This window comes from Camelus ferus, chromosome X (assembly GCF_009834535.1).
Source record: "Camelus ferus isolate YT-003-E chromosome X, BCGSAC_Cfer_1.0, whole genome shotgun sequence".
NCBI lineage: Eukaryota > Metazoa > Chordata > Mammalia > Artiodactyla > Camelidae > Camelus > Camelus ferus.
Window position 1 is genome coordinate 95,779,224 of NC_045732.1, and position 15,291 is coordinate 95,794,514.

A 15,291-nucleotide genomic window follows, 5' to 3' on the forward strand; every position below is an offset into this window, starting at 1 on the left:
TCCACCGGAACTGGTCACTCTGAGGGAGCTGAAAACATCAAACCTAATACTGACATGGACTCTTTCAGCTTCTCGGTTATTGGTGATAGCTTTATTTGATGGAGATGGAATCATGTTCAGTTTTCCTCATGATGGCTCATTGCTGATTTCCCAGTCTTTTTGAGTGAGCACGTGTTCAGCAGCATTTTTAAATGCTCACTGCCTGCTCTCTCTAACAGCCAGGGCAAAGGCACTGTTTCATCAGAGGTTGGGAGTCTGGAAAACAGCTCTTGTGCATGAGCATGAGCAAAAAAGGGAACAAACACTGCAGCTTTAGGTCGGTAGTGGCAGGCAGTGTGTGGCAGCGGAAATAATCATACTGCTGGCTCTTCGAGCCTCCACGACCTTGGCTTCCCTCACATTATCTCTCCGGGCACTGTTCCTTTGTCTATGGGATAAGAAGAGCAGGACAGAGCGGAAAGAGCATGGGTTTTGGAATTGGTGTTAAGTTTGAATACTGGCTTTGTTATTAACTGTGTGGATGGGCAAATTATTTAAACTGAGCATCACCTCCAACTTAAAAACAAGTCTAATGCCCACCCTCTGGTAGTGTTTTGAGGATTAAAATTCGTATGATAATGCAGATAAAGTGCCCAGACGCAGTGGGACCACAGAGAAGGTTGTTCCTCTGCCCTCAGTTAAACGGAAGCAGCTAGATCAATTTCTCTCTGACATCTCCTCCTGCTATAATATTTGATAATTCTACTTTAACAGGTGGTCTCATAATTTCTTGAATTGCCTCAATTCTGAGAAAAGTCAGAGGGTACAAATGCATGCTCCCATTCTGGGCTTTCTGCAGAGTTTACATTCCAAGAATGGCCATTGAACAGAAATAAAGTGTGATGCTAGCATTTGCAGTGAAGGCAACCGCGAATCTCAAAGCGCAACAATGTTATTAGCGGGAATTTCTAAATCTATTAAGAGAGAAGCACGTTACAGTGGGGTTTGTTGCTATCCAACTGAGCACAAATATATAACCAATAAAGCTCTCAAGACGAGGAGAAACATGTTTTCTCCTTACTTGTATATAATAAATATGCAAAGTATAACATTTTATTGTGAGACTTAAATATATAATTTTTTCTGAAGGACCCAAAAGACAGTATTGGAGGAGAGATCACTCATATGGTAGAAAAAATATAGAGCTTATAAAGGTAATAATTTATTACTCAAAAGCACAGTAAGGAGAATACCTGTTACTCTAGACCTGTGTTGTTCCATAGGCTGTGTGCCCCATTGCTGGGTTGAGTTGCAACCAGAGGTTTTAAAACAATGAAACAGAATGGAGAATATCAGAGTGCATTGCATACTGTAAGGGTGATAATGTCTCGTGAAACTTTTGTTATGTACATATATGTATACTGAGCTGTGATGGAAAATGTATTTCTTACTGAGGGCCATGGTCAAAATATTTGAAAGCCATTGCTCTATCAGACAGTGTCTAGTGCACTATAATAAAACCCGTAGCTTGAAAAAACCATTTGATATATTTCAGTGCTACAGAAGAGCCACAGCTTAAATTCTGCTACCAAAAAAAAAAAAAAAAAGAATCTTTCCAGCTTGTCATTTTCAGGTCATCATATTTAAGTTATTACTTAATTAGGCAATATGCATAAATACTTCCAAAAACAAATGGCCTTTTAAGAGTCCTATTTGGGTATGCACAGTAGTACGCAGCATACCGGTGCGGGTATCACAAATTTAGTTCTGAAAATTCACTTACAGAAACCAATAAAATCTCCAGCCTTAATAACTCTTTAGCATTGTCTCAACACAGATTACCAGCCATGTTAAAAACCATTCAATTACGGGATCATTCAGAAACCCTCGTCTCTTGAAGTGAACATTTAAAAAAATAAGAAGAAAGAAACTAGTAGATTGAACTCCCAGATGATATCACAAAATGATAGATTCACATTCTAGGCCCAAAAGGAACAGGGAGAGAAATAATTTGGAGAATCTGACCAAGCAGAATGAGGGTGGCAAAAAAAGAATGACTTAGACAAATGGGCTTGCCTCACAAATGTTATACTGAAAAACTGCCGAAGATGGTTACCAGTGAGTTTTACTGCAGAACTTCATTTTAAATGTTTTGTCCTCCAAGTGGATAATCTCAAAATGAAGTACACTGTAAAAACATGGTAGGTGACCTTCTGAGTCCTTATATTCTAAATGAAAATCCCTATATGTTTATATAATTCACTCTGGTCAGTATTTGGATTAATGTTTGATTTTGCCAAAGCTACAGCTTTTTCAGAAAAAACTAATTTTTTTCTGATTATAAAGATGTTACGTTTGCTTACAATATTTTGTGATGATGAGTTCACGACCATTTTGGTTTAGATGAGTCAACACTCTAAGTGGGTGAGGTTTAGGACATTCACATTCAATATTTTCAATAGCTTCACTGAGATAAAATTTGCATACCATAAAATTCACCAATGTAAGCGTACAATGAATGATTTTAGTAAATTTAGAGTTGTGTAACCATCACCACAACCCAGTTCTGGAACATTGCCATCACTCTGAAAAGTTCCCTAGTGCCCATTGTGGTTAATCCTGATAGAGACGGGACCAGGGTGAGGCGAGTGAGGCATTTGCCCCACACACAAAAGTTAAGGGGGTGCCAAAATCTCATTAATCAAGAAAAATAGCATTTAATGCAATATTAAAAAAAATTAATGTAAAAAGTCCATGATGAACAAAATAGCAAATTTTTAAATAAAGACTGGACCCGACCCCTGTACTTGCTCTACTCAGCCTCACTTGCCTCCCCCTAACTCTGATCCCAGTTAGCCCCTCTCTGCTCCCTCCAAGCCCCTGGAAACCACTAATGTACTTTCTGTCTCTATGGATTTGGCTATTCTGGGCAAATGGAATAATACAATATGGGATAGTCAATAAATGGAATTCAAGAAATGAAATCATATGGTATGTGGCATTTTGTGTCTGGCTTCTTTCTTTTAGCATCGTGTTTTCAAAGTTCACATAGTAGCATGTATCAGTAGTCTTTTAAGTTGCTGAATAGTTTTCCATTCCAAATACGGTATGGATATAACACGTTTTGTTAATCCATTTATGTGTTGATGGACATTTGGGTTGTTTCAACTTTTTGGCTATATCAAATAAAGCTCCTGTGAACGTGAACATTTATGTATAAAGCTTTGTGTGGATGTATGTTTTCTCTTAGGTAAATAACTAAGAGTAGAATTGCTGTGTTGTATTTTAAGTGTATATGTAATTATAAGAAACTGCCAAGCTGTTTTCCAATTTGGCTGTAGCAGTTTGCATTCACACTGCTAATGAATGAAAGCTATAGCCATTTCACATCCTCATCACCACTTGGTATTATCTGGCTTTTTGATTATAGACATTCTAGAGTATATGTAGAGGTATCTCACTGTGATTTTAATTTGCATTTCCCTAATAACTAATGGGGTTGAGCATCTTTTCATATGATTATTAGCCATTTGTATATCTTCTTTGGGAAAATGTCTATTCAAATCTTTCATCCATTTTTAGAACTGGGTTGTTTATTTTCTTCTTATTGAGTTGCAAGAGCTCTTTCTATATTCTAGATATAAGTCCTTTATCAGATGTATGATTTGCTAATATTTTCTCCCACTGAGGCTTGTCTTTTCATTTTCCTAATGATGTGTTTTGAAATGTAACAGTTTTGAACTTTGATGAAGTCCAGTTTATCAGTTTTTACAGTGGATTGTGCTTTTTGTGTTCTGAAAATTCTCTGTTCAATATAAGGTCACACAGAATTCCTCCCATGGTTTCTTTTAGAAGTTTTATAGTTTTAGTTTTAAAACTTGGGTGAGATACTACAGTGAAATAGTTTTAGGCACTCTGAGAGCAAAATGAAAAATGGAGGACACAGAAAGGAGAAGATAGGAGGGTTTTTAAAAATTTTTTAAATTTTAAAAATCTTTTAAAAATTTTAAAGAAGAGTTCTATCTTCTTTTAAATTTTTTCTAGAGCTAATCTCTGGACAAATGAGAAAATGTTCTAGCTCAATTAATGAGGAAAACATGCTTATTTGCTCTGATCAAGATTTAGTATTAGCTTTATCTGAATAATATCAAAATTAGCCTACAATTTTGCCTTTACTCAGAGTTCAAATGTTTGCTCTAAAGTGTATAAATATATGATACCATAGAAATGCATAAAAAACATTCAAAGCAACACCAGGAACACACTCACTTCATGGACATAAGCAAATAAAATGGCTCGATGATAATTTGCCATTGGATAGAATGTTAAATGAAAGATATCTGGACTTGAGATGGGTGAATATCAGATGTGCACGAATGGATGATGGCCATAAAATGCAAGGAGGCTTTGGGTGTGACATGGAAACAAACCTTGGAGAAATATCACATCCTTGCTGCATAAAGGCACCCAAGGAAAACCAAAGACTGTTAAATATTCCAAATTCATTTGGAGGATCAGGAGGGCTTTGCGGGTCACGAGGTTCTTCATTGTTGTCTTCCAAGTGCCATTCGTAAGGGCTGAATCTGCTGACCAGGAAAAGAACTACACTGACTCCAATGTAAGCGAAGACGATGCACATCCAGATTTCATAAGCCAAGGGATCCAGAAATGAGAATACGCCTGGTTTTGATTTCTGAGGCTTCTTTATCATGATGGAGATGCCCAGGCTCATAAAGGGCTTTGAGAAATCTATGACTTCTTCACGGACCAGCGTTATAGTCAGAGGAGCAACGGCTATATCAGCCCTCTGGAAAAAAACAAAACAAAACATTTTTTGACTTTTAGAGACAGTATTTCCATTAGTCATTTGCCACTTAATATACCTCTTTGGTGGAAATATAAAGTCTAAGTCACTGCAACCAACTGATTTGTCAATGCTTTGGTTAGACAAGTAGTAGCATTCAATGGGTCCTAAAATGCTTGATTTGACAGTAAGTAAAGGAAAGGATACTGGCTGGCTTTTTGTCCTCTGATGCATATTGGCTTGGGGCAACTGACTCAGTTTTTTCTTTCTAAAAATTATTTTGCTACCTTGCAACTCAACTTGTACTCCCTTGTGACATATCACTATTTAACTCTTCTTATTTTAATTTTTATGCTCTTATGTCTTATCTCCCTTACCTGACTAGAAATTCTTGTGGGGCAAGGATAAATAGTCTATACTTTTTGTATGTGCCTCACTCCCCACCATGAGGTGCCACACAGGACTACAGTACCCAGCTTAACACTTGTGTGCTTGCCATTATTCTTGAATTATTTGTTTGAGAGTATTGCTAGTAGAACATAGGTTCTTTGAAGGCAGGGACTCAATCTTCAATTTTTGTATCTATCACTGCAACAGATACTAAACTAAAGCAACTGTAGATGCCTAAAAAATAAGCTGCTGATCATTGATATGGGTAAACATGAAAGAATTCTGCATGGGCAATAACAAGGCTAAGGCAGTTATTAGAATACATGTTAATTTATACAGTAAGCCATCATTTCTAGTGACACATATCAGTGTAGCCCTCACATGTGTTGGATCAATAAAATAAACGTATCAGTAGTGCCCTGCATAGTTAGCTCAGGCAAAGGCAGACAATGTTTTTATATTAGTGCCATGAAAATAGGCACTAGGAACTTCTGCATTTATTTCTTTTGTCTTCCACAGTTGTTCCTTTATGGCAGTAGTAGGTTTTATCTGGAGCCCGGCCTTCAAATGCATAACTTAGAAAAATGCTTCTGACTAAGGAAAAGATTTTGGATGGTATATCAGATATAAAGTGAAAACAATTTTGATGATCATTTTTTCTATGTTAAATAGAATTATGCTTCAACGTCCCTACCCGTGGGGAGAGGTGAGGGAAGAATGATGAGGTCTGAGATAGGGTTTGTTTTTTAAAAGATGATGGTTTACTACTTTGATTTACACATGGTGACTCAAACTGGTTAAGAGACACTCCTCAATTAATTTAAGGGGAAATGCAGTAATAAACAGCCAGCTAACATTGACTCTGCTTACTCTGTGAGACACTGTGCTAAGCACCTTATATATGTATTATGTCATTTAATCCTCACAGCAACCTTGTGGTTGGTACTTGATCATTCCCATGTTAGAGAAAGTGAGGCACTGAGAGGCTGGGATTAAAACCCTGGTCTTCAGATTCCAGAACTCACTCTTAACCATCAAAAAATTCTAACTCCATAGATATTTGCAGGTTTCTAGTGTGTATTACTTTTACATATAATTATCAACCTCAGCCAATGCCTCTCAGGTCCATTCTAGTGTGTATTTAAGTGCCTATTCTGTGCCAAGCACTGTTCTTGGTGCCAGGGATGAAGCAGCGAGCAAGACGGACAAAAGAGACAAAAATGTGCTGCAGAAAGTATGCAGTTATTGACACCAACAGCCTACTGACCAAATCTACCTTGAAGGCTGACCACCATCATAAACACACCATTTCTAAAATTAAATCCATCATCTATCACCGTAAGGTTGATTCTCCTTGAAGTCTGTGAATGATGCTTATTCCAAACTTTTCCCAGTCTCTAATCCCTACCAGTGCTACCCTCTCTGCAGATGGTCTTGTCTCTTCCTTTACTGCGGAAGCCATCTGCTCTGAGCTCCATCACCTCAGTGTCCTTTTCTCCTTCTCAACATATTGCTGTATCTTCATCCACCCCTTCTGTCTCATAGAAAGCAAACTCTTTCTTTCCAGGATTTAATGTACTTACTCTGTGCATCTCATATTCTTCTGCCTCTTCTTAAAACTCAGCTCTATTTATTCTCTTTCACTGTTTCTCCTTCTCAGCCTATTCCAGTGGTTCTCAATTTGTGATTCCCCAGACTAGCAGCATCAGAGTCACCTGGGAACTTGTTAGAAATGCCAATTCTCAGGCTCTACTCCATGTTTATGAAATAAGAAACTTAGGAGCAGGGGTGCTCAGGTGGCCCTCCAGGTGATTCCAATGCTTGCTGTAAACTGAAAACCATTTACAGCTCTTATTCATTTAATAATTACCTCCTACTCAGGTAATTCTGTTTACTGACAAAGAAAAATGAAACAAAAACCACTTCTCCCACCTTTTTTTGATCCTACTACCCTCTTAATCATATGAAATTCTTCCCTGTCACGACTAATTTTCTTGAGAAAATGCACCTTCATCATCTCTTGATTTTAACCCAACTTTTTCCTTATACACCTGTGATCTAACTTCCACCCCCCCCCTTCCAATTTACTGAAATTGCTTCTTGAGCTATATACTTGATTACCAAATTCAAAGACCTTTCCGCCGACATCAACTGCTCATGTGACTGCACTGGCCTTCGGTGTTATATCCCTATATGTCCCCTCTTTCCTCGGCTCTCTGACACTCATGACTATGGGTTCTCCTCCTACCTCTCCGAATGCTCCTTCTCTGCCTTTTCTCCCTAGTTTTGCTCTCTCAATCAAGGTGTACCTCTGTACCCCCAGGGTCAATTATTAGGGCCTGGTTTAGGAGATAATGAATGAGGGTTTGTGGAATAAGCAAGACTCCTTTAAGGTTCTGTTCCTCATTTTTTCCCCTTAGTGTTATTACCTATGGCTTCAACTCTTCCCTCATTGCAGCTAACTCCTGAATCACCAGTTCCACATCTCTAACTGGAGGGAAGCCCAAAACAAATTTTAATCTATTTCACCTTTTTGCATGGGGCCAGATCTGGTCATAGAAAGAAAAGCTACTGAGGAGCATGGAATTGGCCAGAAAGCTAGTGGGTTTTTGGCAGAGAGAAAAATCTTTCAATCAGCTAGAAAGAGCCTTGTCATGCCAAGAGAACTCACAGACAAAGCCACCTTCTGTCCCTGCCAACATATTTCTACCTCCTGCTTAGAACATGCAAATACCCCACTAGTATCATTGCCCGTTTGATCTCATTGGATTTAATTACTTAACGTAACTAGTTTTTGATCTCTAAAGTCAAAGTAATGGATAGTTCGCAGAGAAATTGCCATTTCTTTGTTTTGAAAGGATGAAATATGGGATATTTGTGTGAGAAAAATCACTTTGAATTGAGTTTAGTGGAACTGGGTTCTTTTTCAAGCAGGTAATGAAAGGAGTTGGAGAATCCTGACACCCTTTAAGAGAAAAAAACTAACTCAATAACTGAAACACCCACCAGATGATAAGCACAGCTAAATGCTAACAAGACGTGGCTGGACAAAGCGGGACTTGTCTGGTTCCCAGGAACATGCAGCAAACAAACAGATTCCCAAAGAAACCCATTCGTAATTTGAAGGACTTTTGAAGTCACACAAGGCAACAGGAAGAACCTGCTTCCCTCAGGCATTTGCCTTTTCTCCTCAGCCTGGCTTTTCTGCCTTTACTGAATTGTTTCTTTCTAAGGAACTCTTCCAAAGATGGCGGAGTTTGCTTTTTCAGAGGGTGCTTCTTCAATGAAGAACAGTATTTAAATCTGTGCTCAATTAAGCCTCTTGCATGTGGACCTGGCTCCAAAATGAGAATTACCACGCTGAACCTTAAAAAGAACCTATACAGACAGAAAAAGACAAAGGGATAGCAGAAAGCAGGTGGAAGAAGGCTCAAGCGATAAAGAGGCAGGGAGCTACTGATCAAGCCTCAAGGACAGCCAACTCGGTAGGAGACTTAGCAACCCCTCCCACCTCCTGCATGCTTGGTGAGACCAACGCAGCAGAACTGTCATATCAGCTCACAGCCAGCCTTGGAGGAGCCCTTTCCCTCTGCCACCACTACCCTCTCCTCCATATGAAAAGGCTCTTGTGATAGTTGCTTGTTTCAAAGATAAAAGCCTGCTTAGCATAATGTCTGAGGAGCAATCAACATGCTTAGTAGAGGAAATGGACAGGAGCAGGTAACTAGTGTCAGAAAATACCCATTTAGCTCTCTTGGGACTGCCGTAGCATGCAGATGAGTGGGAAGGTCATTTTCAAGGCATGTTAAAGATTTAGGAGGCCAATATTGGTGAAAAAGGGAAAAAGGCAACTTCCCAAATGGCCTTCCTTTCCTGGTTTCTGCTCCTTATGAAAGCCAGCTGTGACTGGGAGAGAGCATTAATAATTATCAGTGGGGCTGGGGAGGAGCTGAAATTCTTAGTCAGTAGTGAAGTACCTCCAGTCCAGCAGCCTTCTGTCCTCAAGCCTCTGCCTGTGCTAGAAATAGCTGTCAGCAGGCCATTTTCAGAAACCGAGGTGGGTAAGTACGTGGTGTGAGGGTGCTTTGGGTGATGGACAAAAAACAGCGAATGGAAGGAGTTCAGGGTAAGACTTTGCTAGTGCTTTTGCTTGCATCTTGACTACTTAAAGGATTTTAATCAAGCAGCTTAAGAGTGGCTGTGTGGGCTCAGTAAACACACCAAATTAGGTTTGATTTTTCTACTCACCAGTGGCAAACTCAGAGCAACTGCATTATTGGAGGGGATTTAGCCTGAGGGGATTTATAATCCTTTTCATAGGTGGGTTGCCAAAGTCATCAATTTCATAAAACTTAAAACCCAACAAACTCATATGTAAACGGATGATGCACTTAAGAGTCTGACAGGTTTAAGACAGAAATGACTCTTCATTTAAATGTCATTTAAAACATTTTTTCTTGAGCTGAAGGGATTATGTTATAGCTTAACCACCTGATGATCTGATACAAAACCTGCAACCCACTTGGAGACTATGCGTGAGCGGGAGCTTGTCAGCCGCCATTTTAAAGCACTTACTCTAGAAAGGGGGAGGATGAGGAAGGGGGTAGGCGATGTATTGGTGTGTAGCGCATGAGATGTTATATGTTATCTGAGAGAAGAGGGAGACATGACCTGATCCCTCATCCGTGTACCAGCCATGAGGTTCTAGTAGCCTTTGGCAGACAGTTCCTTTGGAAAGTTTAAATGTGTTGGAGAGAGGAGTAGGGCAGAGTCAGCCTAGACAATAGGAATATAATTGCTTCCTGTTGAGGGACAGGACTTAAACTGCTTTATTGGCTGTGCTCTCTGGGATATTTACTGTCTACAATTGTTTGGATCTGGGGAAAGGGATGAGGTCTATTTAAATCTGTGCAACAACAAGCAGTGTCACAACAGGACCTCCTCGTTTCTTTACCCAGAACAGATGTCCCAGTCTGGATCTGTTGGTTAGGGCTCCTTGCTCTTGGGGAGCTGAGAGAGTTAAAGACAAAGTGAAAATAAGGGGTATCCCTGGAGCTCGGTAAAGGCCTCAGGAGATTAAATTTGGTTGGAAATATCTCCCCACCCTCTCTGCTCAGAATGGCAGGCTTCCACATGTCATTAATGCTCCTTCTGGAGTTCATATGCCTCATTTGAAAGAGAGGGGCACTTTTATCAAACCATCAGCCCTTCTGCCAAAGCCCAGTGTAATTGCCTGAAGAAGAGAAGAGAATATTTGGCATCTGTTACAGCATCCTTGCTTCTCTGCCTTTTAGCTGGAAGGACAGATTGACTTTCTATCTTTTTTAATGGAAAATGAATCTATCTTAGGAGAGTGACAACCTAGGAGATAATTTCTTCTAGGTAGAGAAATGTCAGGGTGAATAGCATCTATAAAATTGCCATTTGTCCCGGGAGTGTGAAGGAGTCTGAGGATGGCCAGGGGATGTGACTTGGAGTTAACTCTCCCCCAGCCCCATCTCCATCCCTAAGCTCTCTGCTCTCTTCTAAGGCAGAGGTGCCAATCTGGATGGTAGTTCATCTGGCCTTTCCCAGGGCAACTCCCCGACCTCCTCCCCACCTTTATCCTGAGTTCTACGTGCTAGGAACGTAAGGAACATGGCAGCTGCCCACTGGGAGGTGTCCTTTTGTCAATTAGGACCTAAATTTCCTTCCAGCCCTTTTTCTGAGTCTCTTTTTCTGTTAGATCATGTCTCAAAGGGCAGAAACCCCCAGCTGTCTACCTGGATTTTCAAATATTTCAAGTGATAACTAGAGATGTCTATTACATTATCCTGGAGGCCACAGATAAACAGGAGGGGTATCTCAGATGGAAAAGCTCAGAATCCAACTAGATTGTAAGCCCCTTGAGGGCAGTTGGGCTTATCTTCCCATAATCTGACAAGCTTAGTAAACTGAGCCAGTATGACCCAGTGGACAGAGCACTGGACCAGGAATCATGAAACTTAACTTATAGACTAAGCTCCACCAAGCTGTGTGATTTTGTGACCTTGTCACAATCCCTGCCACTATTCCTGTCATCCCTGTCCTATATCAGGCCTTGGTTTCCTGGTTTACTCAGTGGGTAGTTCTAGTGGTCAGTCCTGGCTGGTCTCCACATTTCTGTGTAAAGTGAATGAAAAGGGGAGCTAAAGGATATCTAAGAGCCCTACTAGCAACAGAATGTTTTAAATGTCCTCTTAAACACATGCTATTTGGGAGTCATAAAAACTTGGGGTCTGTAAGCCATGATTGAGCTGGGGACACTTACCATGTTGGTGATATTATAGACATCCAGCTTAAAATCAAAACTTCTTAAAGCAGGTGGACACTTTCAAGTCCATGATGTTCTGACGTGCTTACATAATGGGAGGCACATTGTGTCCCACTGACTTTTTTTTTTTTTTTTTTTTTCAAAAATAGCCTTCTTAGTGATACAAGGTGGCCCAAACATCAACCTTGATTTGATTTTCTTTAGAGGGGAACAAAACCATTTAGGAATCATATGAAAAGAGACTGATTAGCTTCTTTCTTCTTTAACAAGTTTAATTCATTTTGACTCTTTCTTGAGACTTTCTGGCAGATACTGAAATCTCCTTTGCAGAGCTTTTTTCATCTCTGCCTTTCTTCATTTTTTTCTACTCTGATCTGTTGTACATACTAAAAGCATAAGAGTAAATGCCCTAAAGATAAAGCAGTGCCTATCTGTGTACTTTTCATGTTACTGCAAGAAATCATTCCATGTTCTCCATTCTTTTACTTATTAAGCACTTAGGGAAGTCACTGGAGAGTGGGGGGGGGGTTCTGCCCTTCTTTTTCTTAAGCAATTTGGAAACCACAAGAGGCCAGGCCTGCCAGCAATGAGTGCCTATTTTTACTTTTCTCCATTTCTATCCATGATAGAGAAGTTGCAAACTTCCCAATGCTGAAAGATGAAAACTTCTAAATGAAGATGAAGATGTGCTTAGCTTAGGACATCATCCTCCCTAATGGAGAGCTCTCACTCCAAGCATGATAAGAATGTCCATTTTTTATAGCCGCAGGTCTTAGAGGAAACTGGGATTTGGCAGTCCACTCAAATAGCTTGGTTTGCTATCAGTTCCGCCAAATCACCTTGTGTTACAGTCCCAGGAAGCACAAGATGCCTGTTCGAGGTCGAGGAGGGAGGTTGGACATTTCTGTAAGAGCCGAACTATTGATTTTGTCTTTAGTAGAAAAAACTGGAGGAAAAAGATGGGTAGCCTCCTCCAGGAGAATTTTTACTTACTCAGCAGTAGAAAGTTGGTTTCTAAAATACAAACAAGTAAGGGACTCACTAATTCTTAAGCTCCCTCACTCATATAGACACAAACCAGAAAGAGGAACAGAATGTAGAGATTAAATGGATGCAGTACAGGGGACGTGGCAGAGGAGAAACCAAAATCCAGTGAGAAAGCTAGTCTTTGTCTGAACAATGTCAAGAAATCTTCCTTGCTCTCCATCACCGTTTAGTGGCCTGCACAATGCCAGGAGGGCACTGAGCTATTTACAGAGTGTGACAGTCTTTCTTTCGAGACACTAGAGAGCTCTGGCAATTGAGCCATGATGGGCTGGTAGAGCTCATGCCAGTTACTCTGCACTAGTAGAAACAGACCTCAATTCCTTGCCAGGCTTCTGTGGCCAAACACTTTTGCCACCACAATGGCTAAGGCACCAAGGGCCTTTGCAATATATTTCAACACTTTTAGGACGGGATGGGTCTGCAACATTTGGCTGTTAGGCAGAATGAGGCAATGGTTAAAGAACACAAACTTCACAGTCAAGAGACCTGGATTCAAATCACTGTGTCAGTATAAGCTATTTGGTCTTGGCAAGAAAGGTCATTTCCCTAGGCTTCAATTGTTCTCATCTGTAGAATAATGTTAATGTTTTGAGGATTAAGTTAACATGATGCTTGTAAAGCACTTCGCAAAATTTCTCACAACCAGTAAATATGCCACAAATGGTAGCTGATAATAATAAAACTCTTATAGGATTACCTCCCACTGTGAACTCAGTTGAATGAATATTGGCTGGGCAGTGTTACATGCCAGGCATTCATTCATTAAAGCAAAAAGTGAGCATCTCTTATGTATCCAGTCATGTGCTAAGAGCAGGGAAGAGCTGTGAGCAAGACAGGACCTCTTGGAGCCTGAATGTTGGGGAGATGAAGGCCAGGAAATAGAAGACTTGATTACCAACTTGTAAAGTAAGAGCGTAGAGCTGTGTCAACATATTTCAGCTTAGGGTCCTCAGAAAGCATGATGGGTGCCCTGTCCTTTCTTCAGCCCCTCTCTCTGGTCTTAGACGTTTTCTTTCTCATAACTGGGTTCACCTGAATCTCATCTGCAACTCAGCCCTGCCCCAGTTCCCAGGGCCAGGCTTGACCCAAAACAGGAGATACCTGGCTCCAGCCCCTTTGCTAGGGCTAAGGTTCAAATTGCCTTGCAGCTTGCCTGACTGGAGGATGGTGCCCTAGTTTTGATACTTGAGGTCCACTCTCATTTAAGCCTTAATTCCTTTTCCATGCCCTTATTTTTAGAAATGAGCTTCTGCCTTTGTGCTTGTTCCTGAGGACCTGTTCCAAAAACTTATTTAGTGACCCCAGTACTATCTTATGATTGGAGAGCGATGCCTGATTCTTGCTGATTCCTATCTCAAGCGCTAGAGTCCTTATCCTAAACCTCATTCCAACAGTTAACTTGGATATTTGCTTCTTGTCAGATTCTTCTCAATATATCCACCCCTTAGATTCCTCTGCCTTCCCCTAACCTGTTGTCTAGACAGGGACTGGTCATTGCAAGTAATCTTTGTCTGTTAGAACTAAACCTCTGCCACCCTTGCCTGCACTTGGGTTAGTTTCATAGTGACTGACTCACCCAGTGGACGGTTCTTCTGCCCAGTTTTGCTTGTTTCCATATGTCTCACTGGGCAGCCCAAGATCTGACATTCCCAATCAGAGGTCAAAACCTTTTGAAGCTAAGATCCTGAGGAGCTTAGAAGATACTACTGTACCCCTTTTAAAAACCCTAATTATTAGTAAAATTCTTTTGTACTTGGCCGATGGGCAAGCCCTTGGCAGAGCAATTCCATTCATTCATTCAATACATATTTATTGAACTTGCGTTATATGCCAGGCCATGGGATATTGAAATTAATCAGATATGTCTCTGTCTTCAAGGAATTCATAGTTTAGCTCGGATAGCTGAGCTTGTAAACAGATCATTATAATACAGATTCAAAAGTACTATGAGAATGGGGGGAGGGTATAGCTCAAGTGGAAGAGCACATGCTTAGCATGCATGAGGTCCCGGGTTCAATCCTGGTACCTCCTCTAAGAATTAAAGAAAGAAATAGACCTAATTACCGCCCCCCACCAAATACTATGAGAAAGCAAAAAAATATTATAAGGAAGCAGAAAACAGGGGCAGCAAACCAGACTGCCAATGGATAGATAGGATTAGGGAAGACTTCCTGAAAAAGGCGATACCTCTGAGTTCTGAAAGACTGGTAGGTGGTGCTAGCAGAAGAGAGGTGAAGGCACTTCCAGGTATGCCTTTAGGGTCAGGGAATAACACATATTTTGCTGTAGCTGGGACATTGAGTGTGAAGGAGAAAGGGTACAAGATGGAGCTGGAAAGGTAGGCAGGGGCCAAATTATGAAGTGCCCTTATTTGCCATGCTAAGGAATTTAAATTTTACCCTAATTTCTAAAGTGAGAATTTACAGTAATGTGGATCTGATTTGCCAGGGTAAGAGCAGAGGCAGGGAAACCAAGTAAAGACTGTCATTGGTAAGAACCGTAACTAAGATGATTATGGTGGGAAGGAAGAGTGTACCTGGAGTTGAAAGACAGAGGAGTAGAATTGATAGGACATGGTGACTGACTAGATATGAGGGGAGCAATGAGAAGATGACCTGGTTGCTTAGGCAACTAGGTAGGTGGTGACTCTGCTGCCTGAGACGGGGAACACAGAAGGAAGAGATTTTCAGTAGAGGGCAGGCTGTACTTAATGTTGCCAAATAAAGTTCCCCAATTCTATTTTCCTTTTAGTAAAATAATCCTGTTGCCCAAAGGCTGC

At 40.6% G+C, this 15,291-nt stretch overlaps 1 protein-coding gene across 7 annotated transcripts in view; it reads right to left on the reverse strand.

The window, feature by feature from the left end:
* The window catches only part of GRIA3 (glutamate ionotropic receptor AMPA type subunit 3), a 260,463-nt gene that overhangs the window by 60,689 nt on the left and 184,483 nt on the right, over positions 1–15,291 (reverse strand). For all 7 annotated transcript variants that reach the window (XR_004318267.1, XM_014566983.2, XM_014566984.2 and 4 more), the window contains one exon: positions 4,410–4,786. Coding sequence is in view for 6 of the 7 variants with exons in the window: in XM_014566983.2 (XP_014422469.1) it covers positions 4,410–4,786 (377 nt within the window). In the remaining variant the exon portion in view is untranslated. The remainder of the gene's footprint in view (positions 1–4,409; positions 4,787–15,291) is intronic.